At 48.8% G+C, this 12364-nt stretch overlaps 1 protein-coding gene across 1 annotated transcript; it reads right to left on the reverse strand.

The window, feature by feature from the left end:
- Nucleotides 1-5966: 5966 nt before the first annotated feature.
- Nucleotides 5967-11828, reverse strand: Ccl22 (C-C motif chemokine ligand 22). The gene is made up of 3 exons (XM_041650232.1): nucleotides 11707-11828; nucleotides 10489-10612; nucleotides 5967-7528 (listed from the first exon to the last, which is right to left on the reverse strand). Exons 1-3 carry the CDS (start codon nucleotides 11777-11779, stop codon nucleotides 7447-7449), a joined length of 279 nt encoding a protein of 92 aa, XP_041506166.1. The 5' UTR covers nucleotides 11780-11828; the 3' UTR covers nucleotides 5967-7446.
- Nucleotides 11829-12364: the final 536 nt, after the last annotated feature.

Here is a 12364-nt window from a genome sequence, read left to right on the forward strand (position 1 = left end):
AGAAGGGTCTCTTCAAGTTCTTCTGAGGCAGGAAAGAAGGCAGGGAAGACTATGAGCAGTCATAGGAAGGGGAAGGAGCCCCTCCATCTAGAGTCTAGTTGAAGCCTCTAACCAACACAATTAACACTGGCACCAGGAGCCAACATAGAAACAGTATCTCTTTCTGACATTGTATGGTAGCTCAGCAGCAAACAGGCATGAGGCCTGATTGCCTATGACCTGGGGAAGTGTCTTTTCCTCTCCCAGACGTCCTTGGGAAATCCCAGACATTAACTTTGTTCACGGTGATGGAGAGGAGACTTACCAATTGTGGTCCTGCTGGATGCCCCTCAAGAACCACTCTGGGATCTCTTCTGGATTCCTTGGCAAACTTACAAGGACAAAGCCTCAGAATTCATCAGGTGGGTAGATAGTGAAAGACAGCATGGCAGGGCTGCCTTTGAGATGCCCCCAGCTCATGCAATCAGCTTCATCTTTCCTCCTGTGTTGTAATACGAGCGGCAGGCTAGGTTCCTGGCACCTGGCCGCCCGCACGGCTAGCTTTATACCCGAAATAATTACACAGAAACTGTATTCTTTTGAACACTGCCTGGCCCATTAGTTCCAGCCTCTTATTGACTAGCTCTTACATATTGATCTAACCCATTTCTAATATCCCTTTAACACCACAAGGTGTCTTACCAGGGAAGATCTTAACCTGCATCTGTGTTGGGTGGGAGAATCATGGCGACTGACTGACTTGGCTTCTTTCTCCCAGCATTCTGTTCTGTCTACTCTGCCTACCTAATTTTCTGTCCTATCAGGCCAAGCAGTTTTCTTTATTAGTTAACCAATGAAAGCAACAGATAAGATACAAGACCCACCTCCATCACTCCTGAGTTCCTCTCTATTAACCCCTGCTTCAAAATCCATTAAAAACCACCTTTGAGTAAATGTCAAGTCTACTTCACATTGACTTGTCCTGGAATCCTTTTCTGTGAAAAGGGCACCTGGGTTCACCTGAGTGAACTGGTCTCTGAGAAGAACCCTACAGACTGCTGTAGCACCAGAGTGGAGCTACGTCTCCATTCCTGTCACTGCTGACACCTCATCTGTTTTGTTACTAGGTTGGTGGCCGGGATCTTCTTGTCAGATTCTGACTGATGCATTCTGGTTTCCTCCTTGCTCACACAGAGGGAACTGAGGCTCCAAGGCAGAGCACCTTGGTACACCCTCAGAAGCCCTGCATCTGCCTGAATCGTTGATGTGAACCCTTCCAGATGCTGCATGGAGGCAAATGCCCTGCATCTGCAGCTACTGCCTGCAGAGTCCAGCGAAGCAGACATGAAGGGAACCCTTGTTGATAGCATATGAAGGGACTGGAGTCGGTACAGAACACCCTGAGACCACGTTCTCAGCACAGGAGATGTATTTGTCCCACTGGGACAAAGGGCAGGGAATAACAGACAAAGACAGGAGACAGGGAACAAAAAAAGACAGGAAAAAGAAAAAGGGAGGAGTAAGGGATGTTAGTCCTGGAGGGACAAAGGATTCCCTTTGAACAGAGAGGAGACAGACATTGGCCCATAGGCAAATGGCAGTTTATAAAAGGAAAGGGGGAAACTCCATGTTAAGATGAGTTGTTTTCCTTTAATTGGCCATGTTAATTACATGAACCAAAGGGGGCTTTTGATTGCTGGGCTACAATACTTTGATAGCTGGTCGTTGGTGGTGAGCCTCAGGAGAAGGAAGTGGCTAAATTTAGGACTGTAATCTAACAGTTTAGGAAGGAAGAGGGAATGGGTGGGGAAGGCAAGACCTGCTAGAGCCATGTCTGCCAACCTTGGGCTTTCTAGAGCCTTTCAGGAAGCCTGTGGTTGGTGCTTACACTCAAGAAATCAAAAGAAAAGTCATTGAGCTTGAAAGGTTTTTCTTTGTTGCCTGTGCAGTGTGAGGTATGTGTGTGCATCTCTCTCTCTCTCTCTCTCTCTCTCTCTCTCTCTCTCTCTCTGTGTGTGTGTGTGTGTGTGTGTGTGTGTGTTGTGGTTTGAATGAAAATGACACTTATAGATTCTTAGGGTATGATATTATTGGAGGTGTGGTCTTATTGGAGGAAGTGTATCCCTAGGGGTGGGTTTTGAGGTCTCAGATCCTCAAGCAACACCCAGTGTCTCAGTCTCATCCTGCTGCCTGCCTGTCCAGATGTAGAACTCTCAGCTACCTCTCCAGCACCATGTCTGCCTGCATGCAACCTTGCTTCCCACCATGACAATAATGAACTAAACCTCTGAACTCTCCAATTAAATGTTTTCCTTTATAAGAGTTGCCATGGTTGTGGTGTGTCTTCATAGCAATAAAATTCCTAACCAAGACAGAAGTTGGTACCAGGACCTGGGATATTGTTGCAACAGGCCTGATAATGGTTTTGTTTGGATGAATCTGAACTTTGGAACTTTGAATTAGAAAAGCTTTTGAGTGCTTTAAGTGGGGCTTAATGGGTCATCCTAGTAGGAGCATGGAAGACAGTGATACTAAGGATGATATGAACTGTGGGGGCCTGGTTCAAGAGTCTCAGAGAAGAATATTAGTATTGTAGCATGTGGCGTAGAGACCATTCTTGTGATATTTTGGCTAAAAAATGTGGTTGTTTCTCCATGTCTAGAAAAATCTATCTGAGGCTAAATTGAAGAGTTTTGGTTAATTGAGCTAGCAGAGGAAATTTCAAAACAGTTTAGTATAGACTCTGTCATGTGGTTATTAGTATTCACTCATATGCAGATCTATAATGAAAACAAGCAAACTGAACAAGGAAAAATGCAAAATGTACAGTTTAAGGAGAAAGGGGACACCAGGAAATGGGATGGAGCCAAGTCCTGTGTTCAAGGAGATAAACAGATTAAAGAAAATCCTGATGTTAAATGGAAAAAAGGGAGTGGTGACCTCAGTGCAAGATCCCACCCAGCTAAGCTTCCAACTTGTGAAAAGGAACTAAAGAAAAGTTTAGAGCTAGGGGTGGTGATGCGCACCTTTAATACCAGCACTCCAGAGTCAGAGGCAGGCAGATCTCCGGGTCTGAGGCCAGCCTGGTCTACAGATCCAGTTTCAGGACAGTCAAGCTTAGACAGTGAAGGAAACCATGGGAAGCAGAAAGTCAGTGAAAATGTATTTGAATGAGGGGGCCATGTTGCAGCCCCAGCAAGCAGCAGAGCTTGGCAGTTTGGGGCATGTAGTTCTGGTTTTAGAGTCAAGGATACAAGAAAGGGGTTATGGAATCTTTGTCTTTGACTAAGGAAAGCCATTGAGGCCAGGAATATGTCAGAGGTGTCCCTACATGGAGACCAAGAAAGGCCCTTGTGTGAAGCTGAAGCCTGGATTTCATTGGCAAACACAAGGTGTTAGAGATGCCGGAGTTGAATACCTGCAGAGGAGAGCTGCTAACAGGGCTGGAACCAGACCGGGAGAAAAAAGTGTGTTCTGTTAACAAAGCTGAAAGGAGCTGAAGATCTGAAGAGTGTTTTGACATCACACATGGAGATGCAGAGTCTGGAGTTTGCCCAGCTGGTTTTTGGTCTGGTTCTATAGCCTTTCTCACCATGCTCCCTTTCCTCCATTTTTGAATGATAATATATATTCTGTGCCATTACATGTTGGAAGTATATAATCTATTTTTTATTTGGATTTTACAGGGCGTTATAATTAAGAGATTGTTTGAGTCTAACAAGAGACTTTGAGCTGGGTGGTGGTGGTGCACACCTTTAATCCCAGGACTCGAGAGGTAGAGGCAGGTGGATCTCTGTGAGTTTGAGGCCAGCCTGGTCTATAAGAGCTAGTTCTAGAAAGCTTCTGTAAAGCAAAGGACACGGTCAACAAGACAAAATGACAGCCTACAGAATGGGAAACGATCTTCACCAACCTCAAATCAGACAGAGGGTCTGATCTCCAAAATATACAAAGAACTCAAGAAATTGGTCATCAAATGAACAAATAATCAAATAATAAAAAAATGGAGTACAGACCTAAACAGAGAACTCTCAACAGAGGAATCTAAAATGGCTGAAAGACACTTAAGTAAATGTTCAATATCCTTAGTCATCAGAGAAATGCAAATAAAAACAACTCTGAGATTCCATCTTACACCTGTAAGAATGGCCACGATCAAAAACACTGATGACAACTTATGCTGGAGAGGTTGTGGGGAAAAGGGAACACTTGTGCATTGCTGGTGGGAATGCAAGCTGGTACAGCCCCTTTGGATGTCAGTGTTGCAATTTCTCAGAAAATTAGGAAACAACCTTCCTTAAGACCTGATTATACCACTTTTGGGTATATATCCAAAGGATGCTCAATCGTGCCACAAGGACATGTGCTCAACCATGTTCATAGCAGCATTGTTTGTCATAGCCAGAACCTGGAAACAATCTAAATGCCCCTCAACTGAGGAACAGATAAGGAAAATATGGTACATTTACACAATGGAGTACTACACAGCAGAAAAAAACAATGACAGCTTGACTTTTGCAGGCAAATGGATAGAGTTAGAAAACATCATTTTGAGTGAGGTAACCCAGACCCAGAAAGACAATTATCACATATATGCACTCATAAGTGATTTTTAAACATAAATCAAAGAAAACCAATCCACAAATCACAATTCCAGAGAACCCAGACAACAATGAGGACTACATTGAGAGAGACATACATAGATCTAATCTACATAGGAAGTTAACAAAAGACAAGATCTCCTGAGTAAATTGGGAGCATGGGGACCTTGGGGTTGGAGGGGAGGGAAGAGGCAGGAAGGGGAGCAGAGAAAAATGTAGAGCTCAATAAAAATCAACCAAATTTTAAAAAATAATAAAAACAAACAAAAAGCTAGTTCTAGAACAGGCTCCAAAACTACAGAGAAACCCTGTCTCAAAAAAGAAAAGAGAGAGAGAGAGACTTCAAATTTAGATTTTTAGATAGTGTGAAGACTGTTAAAAACTATGACGATTTTTAAGTTAACTAAATGCATTTTGCATTGTGATACAGCTATAAGTCTATGGGGACCAAGGAGTGGAACGTGGTGGTTTGAATGAAAATGTCCCCATAGACTCATAAGGAGTGATATTAGAAAACGTGGCCTTGTTGGAGGAACTGTGTCATTTGGGGTGGGTTTTGAGGTTTCAGATGCTCAAGCCACGCCCAATGTGTTGCCCTCTTCCTGCTACCTGCCTATCCAGATGTAGAACTACCAGCTACCTCTCCAGCACCATGTCTGCCTCATGCTACCCTGCTTCCCTCCTTGACACTAACGGACGAAACCTTTGAACTGTAAGCCAGAACCAACTAAGTGTTTCCTTATTAAGAGTTGTGGTGTCTCCTCACAGCAACAGAAACCCTAAGACAGTGTGAGGACCCAAGAAAGAGGCTGGGTCTGTGAAGAACTGAGGAGCCCAACACCAGCCCAGCCCCACCCAACCTCTTCCTGTTTCCCAGCTTCCCGTGCAGTCAGGATGACATGTGACTGAGTCCTGCCAAGGACACATGGCAAGATGGGGCAGACTCTTTCCCACCATCCCACAAACCTCCCTTCCCTTCCACAGAGGGGTTCAGACCCTGGAGGAGGGCATATCCAGGAGAAGGAAGGCCCTAGGTCCCTGGATATCCACCTGGAGGCTGTCCATTGATCAGAATGTTTGATACACCTATATGAGAAAGAATTCTTCTATTGAATGAACATTCTATACCTAGCTCTGGACCTGGGGACAAGCAGTGATCTTATGCATGACCAAGCCAGGTCAGTGGGAACTTGGGGACAAATGCCTGGCTTTTCTCTTGGTATTTATGTAGCTGCGTCCCAAGCCTTGTATCCACCCGTAGGGTAACCTTATACAAGTCTCTTTATATTTGAATGTCATCTTCTCCAGTAAGTGGCACAGGTCATGGCGTCCCATCCTATTTCCCGGTGACACAGATGACGAGGGACCAAGGCAGACACTGTTGGTAAACATTTATTTTCCCAGAAGTAGGAGAGGAGGCGGGTGGGTCTCAGGGCACTTGAGACTCCGTGCATGGGCAGCGGGCAGATTAGCACTAACGGTGCTCCTGGTTGGCAGATGTTCCTGCTGGGTTCTGGAGGGACATGAGCCGTGGGCACAGCTGTGGCTGGCAGTGTCTGTCCCCACGGTTTGTATCTAACCCTCCGCAGTTCCATCTGTCAGCTGAGGCTCAGAAAGGTGAAGCAAGGTTCTCAGGGTCACACAATCAAGCCACTCGGCTAAGCCAAGCCACTTTCCCTCCAGAGGAGCAAGCAGATTTATCCCCTCCCCCAGGACACTGCTGTCCCCAGAGAAGCACAAATGAATCCTAAATCTGTGTCCTAGCTTGCCCCAACCACCCAAAAATAATTCCCAACTAAACTCTTCAGCTTTTCTATGCCACCCACTGCAGTCACCATACCCAGCTGCTTTCTGGGGATGAGAACGCATGGCCTTCCCTGACCCAGTTCCTAAGACTCTCCAGTTCATCTATTTGGCCCCTTTTCCTATATAAATATTTAGCCTCTTTTCCTATATAAATATCACTAGAGCTTATAATACCAAGCCATGGCAGTCACTAACACCATAGCATGAATTTGAGGACCAGCAATTCAGTCAAGCAGTCAAGAGAAGCAGGGTGAGGAAGAAATGGTTAAAGAGGGTACAGAAGGTGATTCTTGGTAAAGTTAGGGTTGCACGGTTGACTTACATAGCCGCCTTCTAACAGCCCGAGTCTCTGTGGTGACAGGAGACTGCCCTGTACCCAGGGATGGGGAAATAATGACTTATACTGATGGAGTCTGCAGCTCCTTTCAGAATTCTGATTCTGAGCCTGCCTGTGTGCACCGCGTTCCATGCCCCGTGCTCCCTGCCCCATGCTGGAGACCAAGAGACAGGAGGAGCTTTGGTGGGAACCTCAGCCTAACCCCCGGGCCTGGTGGACCATCCTGAAACCCTGAGAGTTCTACAGAGAGCAGGCAGAGACCACGGAAGTCTGAAGAACGGTGCTTGGCGGTGCCCACCGGGATTGATTGAAGCCTTGAAGGCCATTGGCACTGGGCCAGTGCAAGTGGAGGAATAGCGTTCTGAGTATCAGCAAGCTTCCAGGCAGTGAACCTGAGCAGCACAGACCCGAAGCATTTGGATCTTCCCTAGGCTGGGGAGAGGGAAGGTAGCCAGGTCTGCAGGACCAGGGCACCAAAGCAAGGGTGTGGCCTCATCTAAAGCAATGGGAGGGGATTCTGGGAAAGGGCTGGCCTGAACGTGCTCCCTCAGCTGCCGTGTGCCGAGGATGGGTTAGAGAGGCTGCAGGGGAGGTGGAGTGGACCAGAGGCCTGACAGGGTGACAGTCCAGGACACGGAGGTGGGTGAGGGCAGTGTCGTTGGCAGCTTTCTTGCATAAATGGCAGCGGGAATGGCCAAGCCCATGGTCATCAGGCCCTCCTCACTAGGTCAGCTTATGGAGAAGTCTCTTCACCCAGTGCATCCTGGGGTCAGCACAGATGTCCCGGTTCTTGATGGTTATCAAACTGGAAGAGATACCAGGGAGTAAATGATAACATTAGTAGGCTACTGGACAGAAGTATGGACTTGGAAGCAGCCTATCTGGAATGGATTCTACTTTTGCTCCTTGTTCACAAGTCAGGTAACTTCTCTGGGATCAGGTTTCCACCTCTGTAAGATGGGGTGATAGTCCTGCCTAGCTACGTGAGATTTCAATGAAGCTGTCGGGGTACATAGTAGGCGCTATGTCATTGTGTCAGAAGATGGCCCCAACACTTTACATTACATTGGTTTTGTTTTGTGTGTGTGTGTGTGTGAGCGTGCGCACGCACATGCATGCACACAGATGCGTAGAGACCAGAGGTTAACATAGTGTCTCCCTCACTTTCTCTCCATCTTATTTTTAAATGCAGTTTACTGAACTTGAAGTTCCAGTTCAAACAGACAAGCTGGCCCACAAAGCCCAGGATAGTCCTGTCTTCGCCTCCCCACCACTGGATTACAGCACAGCCTGCCTCGTTTGGCTCTTTTGCATGAGTGCTAAGGATACGAACTTTACTGACTGAGCACTTTCCTCAAACTCTTTTATAATGGCTTCCTTGATTCTTGCAATAACTCCATGTTTTAAAGAAATTTGACCAAATATAAGGAGTAAAATATGTCTGGGGTGGGGGCTGGACTGTGACTTTGAAGAAATCCCCTCCAGGCCTCTTTGAGAGTCCTAGAGCATCTCGGGGAGAAATAGGTTTGCCCCGTGGTGATGGAAAAGTTACTGTCATTTGACTCATCTAGGATGACCTCCGAGACCTCTGGGCACGCCTATGGGGATATCTTATTTTTAAGTGCTAGGAGAAAACCCCTCGGAACTGTGGGTGAGGCCGGTCCAGGGCAGTAGATGTGGCGATACATGCTAAGCATTTGCATTCCTCTCTGTTCCTGACTGTGGACAAGATGTGACCAGCTGCTTCCAGCTCCTGCTGCCTCGATTTCCCTGCCCGAAGGCCTGCACCTTGAGCTGTGGGCTAAAACCCACCTTTTCCCCCTTTCCAACAAGTGTGGCCCACGGCTTCTGCCCTTCTTAGTTGCAGCAAGTACTAGACCAGGCCTGGGCACTGAAGCTGTAGTGGGCAAGGAGGGTACAGGCTGGCCGGTGCTGGGATCTCTGCTCCGGTTCCATAGCTGCGTCCCAATAGTCCTGCCATACAGCTGAGAGCTGCTGACTCCCCACATCCCTGAACTTTGCATCATAGACCACTAATGAACAGCGTCTAAGGACAATAGCAACACCGAGCTTCCTTCCTTCCTTCCTTTTTTTAGACAGGGTTTCTCTGTGTAGCCCCGGCTGTCCTAGAACTCACTATGTAGACCAGGTTGGCCTTGAATTCACAGAGATCCACCTGCCTCTGTCTCCTGAATGCTGGGATTAAAGCTGTGGGCCACCACAGCCAGCCTGAGTGTGGCTTCTTGGGCATCTTACGCAAGGCTGGTCCCTCCCTGCATGCCCATCTCCCCACCTGTCAAGCCGTATTCTTTCTAGACTCCCTTTGGGCTCATAGACCAAGGATCAGTAGGGTTTGTTCTTCCCTGAGCATCTCTTACATTATAGGCCAGAGCCCTGTGGCTTCCATTTGCTGCCCTGTGATGCTAAAGGGACCCTTAAGCTCGTGCCACCTCCTCAGTGTGCAAGGGAACCAGACAGACTGGGATTGCTGCACAGGGCTGCTTCTAGCTAAGGGTTATGTGCCTTATGCTTAGCACAGAACTGTTCTGCACTCAGGAGATTGGGCTATGGCTCTGCTGAAGTGATGGGAAACAGACTCAGGGCTGAAGGAGCCAGAACCTTGGGAGGGCTCCTGCTCCGCCCTTCTTTGTCCTTCTCCAGCAGACATCTCTAAGAGATGGAGTCGGTTGTGGGAGGAGGGAGAGAAGATACAGAGCCCAAGGGGTGGGATCGTGACCCCAAATCCAAGAACTGTCCAATAGGTGATGTGGCTGGAAACTGGCTCTGGGGGTTAGAAGCATCCAGGGGGGCTACCACAGAAAAAGAGCAGACTTCCTGCCATGTGGTGAAAGCTGGGGTGCCAAGGGGAGAATCACAAGAGGAAACTTCTCCCAGGAATACAGGAGCTCCTGCTACAGCCTGGGAAACCCTGCCCCAAGGCAAGTAAAGTTCTTTTTTTTTTTTTTTTTTTGGATTTTTTGAGACAGGGTTTCTCCGTAGCTTTTGGTTCCTGTCCTGGAACCAGCTCTTGTAGATCAGGCTGGCCTCGAACTCACAGAGATCCGCCTGCCTCTGCCTCCCGAGTGCTGGGATTAAAGGCGTGCGCCACCACTGCCCGGCAAGTAAAGTTCTTTACTGGGCCTGCTTTCCATTCCCCCTGCTGAGCCTAAGTCCTCTTCCCTCTCCTGAACCTGGGTCCTTTTCTCTTTGCTGATCCTGGATCCCTTCCCTTTGCTGAGCCTGGGTCTCACCTATGAAATAGGCTAACCTCCTTATAGCATCGCTTCCATGACTCAGTGAGTCACATACGCAGTGCTCGGAATAGCCGGGCACACAGGCAGCCATCTCTAGATGTCGGCACTTCATCGTATGTCTCTGGCCAAAAGGGTTACCTGGAAGAATTCCAGGGGGCTAGGAGGGCACAGACTGTCTTAGCAGGGAGCGACTCTAGGCATGCTGCTTGTACCCGGCACCCACGCTGCTTCCCATCACCAACTGCCTGTGGCTACTACTGCCCACGTGTGCGTACCACGCTGGGGTGGTACCCATTGATTCAGCAGCCATTCTCAGCTCTGTCACGTTACAGACGTCCAATACTATCTGTTGAATGGTACCATCATTTTGGAATTCAGAACACCCGAGCCTGGCAGAACCATCCCATCCAGCCAAGCCTCCTTGCATTGGAACTTGCTACATCCTGCCCACTCTTGGACCACATCTGCCATGCCCCTCCTCCCGTGCCCTGTGGCCCAGCTCCCTACTCACACAATGCCAGGCTTGCGGCAGGACTTGGAGGTCCAGAAGTACTCCTTCACTACACGTGCTGGCAGGGGGTGACGCATGTAGTCCTGGCAGCAGATGCTGTCTTCCATGTTGGTACCGTAGGGAGCTGGTGGAGGGGTACCCAGGGCATGTTAGTTGGAGTGCAGAGAGGCCAGCCCCAGTCCTGATCGCAGACTGACCTATAGGGAAAGGTTCTATCCCACCCAGATAAATATCTTTTCTAGGCCTCATTCAGAGCTGTCACTCAGGGCCCAGTGTCTACACTCTGGGACAGCCAGCTCCAGGAAGTGGATTCAGAACAGCTGAACATCAACCGGCTTCTAAATGGGGTCCTGCACCTCTGAGCCAAAGGAAGCCCCAGTGCTCACCTTGGCTTAGTGTGTGAACACTAGTACCAGCTTCCCAGGAGCTTGGCGGTTGCTCAATCCTACTCCAGACCCACCAACCCTCATGTGTGCAGTGCAGAATTAGAAGCATCTTCCTTGTCTCTGTGCCCTGGTGAGGCGCAGAGCAGAAGGCAAGCATGGAAGGTCACACACAGTGAGACTGTAGCAGCATCAGAATCAAGGCTCAGACAGATGACAGTCACAACGCAGACCTGGGTCAAGTCCCACTCTGCCCCTGAATGGCCCTAATCATTTGTCATCTCCGAGGCCCGTAGAAGAATACCAATCCCATAGGACTTAGTTATATGGAGGCTGTCTGTGAGCAACAATTGTCTGATTGTAGTTGCCTCATTCCAGACGGAGACCCTTCTCCTGCCCTGCCCAAAGCAGGAGTGTTGATAGTGCGAGGGGAAAGAGGGGTCAGGACCCTGTGTCGACCACAGGCTCCAGAGCAAACCTTGGGTGTTGTGAGGGCAGGGACAGCTTTCGAAGTGAGTCTCTGCCTTCCCCAACTCAAACCTGATACCTTGTAGGCCCTGTATCCGCTTAAGAAACACCCTAGGCAATAGGGTCCCTAGGCCTTGCATACTACAACCACCAAACCAACTGAGGCAGATCCTAATACAATCCTTCCTGACTATCCAGTTTATAAATGGGTAATACCAGTTTTTACACGGTATTACCCATTTAGAAGTCATAGCGCTAGTCCAGGAGAGTGCCAGAGCTAGCCCAAAGTCACAAAACTCGATGGCAGAACCACTCTGAGACTGCCTCCCGACATTCTAGGGTCTGCTCTTCTGCTCCCCAGCCTCACCTGCATCAGGCGTCTGAATGACCACAGCGAGAAGAACGAGAGTTAGGAGGAGCAGAGTCCGCAGGCTGGCCATGCTGAATCTATCCTTGACAGGTGTCTAATGACCAGAGGACAAGGAGGCCTGATATTTAAACACTTCTCCACCCACTGGTTCAGACATCTCTTAGTCACCACCGAGCCTAATATTCATGCACTAAAAGAAGAAGTCCTACTTCCCCAGACGGGAGGATCCAAAGGCGGGGAAGTACTCAGAGGGGACTGAAATTACGGGTCCCCAGAGACCTGTGAAGTCCCCTCAGTGGTGATCTCCAGGGGCTGTTTACCCTATGACCTCAGTCATGCCAGTAGGGGTCTTGGGGAGAAACTTCTCCTGGCAGAGACTGGGAGCCGGACAAAGCCCCGCTGCCCACCTCAGTGGCTGTTGGCACATGGACAGCAGACAAGGACAGACTATTGGGGCCTCCTAGACAAAGACGGAGTGTTGCAGGGTGGAGGCCCATGAGCCCTTTGGGTCAGGCTTTTGGCCCCATAACCTGACTTTTCTAGGCCTTCTCAGATGCCTCAGCCTCCCCCAGTTCAGAGCGGGCTGCTCCTCAACTTGCATAGAACCAGCATCTTCTCGGGCTTTTCTCGCCCACTTCATCTCCCCCTCTTGCCC

Source organism: Microtus oregoni, unplaced genomic scaffold, assembly GCF_018167655.1.
Source record: "Microtus oregoni isolate MIOR12 unplaced genomic scaffold, Mior012 000004F_ref0000308, whole genome shotgun sequence".
In the NCBI taxonomy this organism is placed as follows: Eukaryota; Metazoa; Chordata; class Mammalia; order Rodentia; family Cricetidae; genus Microtus; species Microtus oregoni.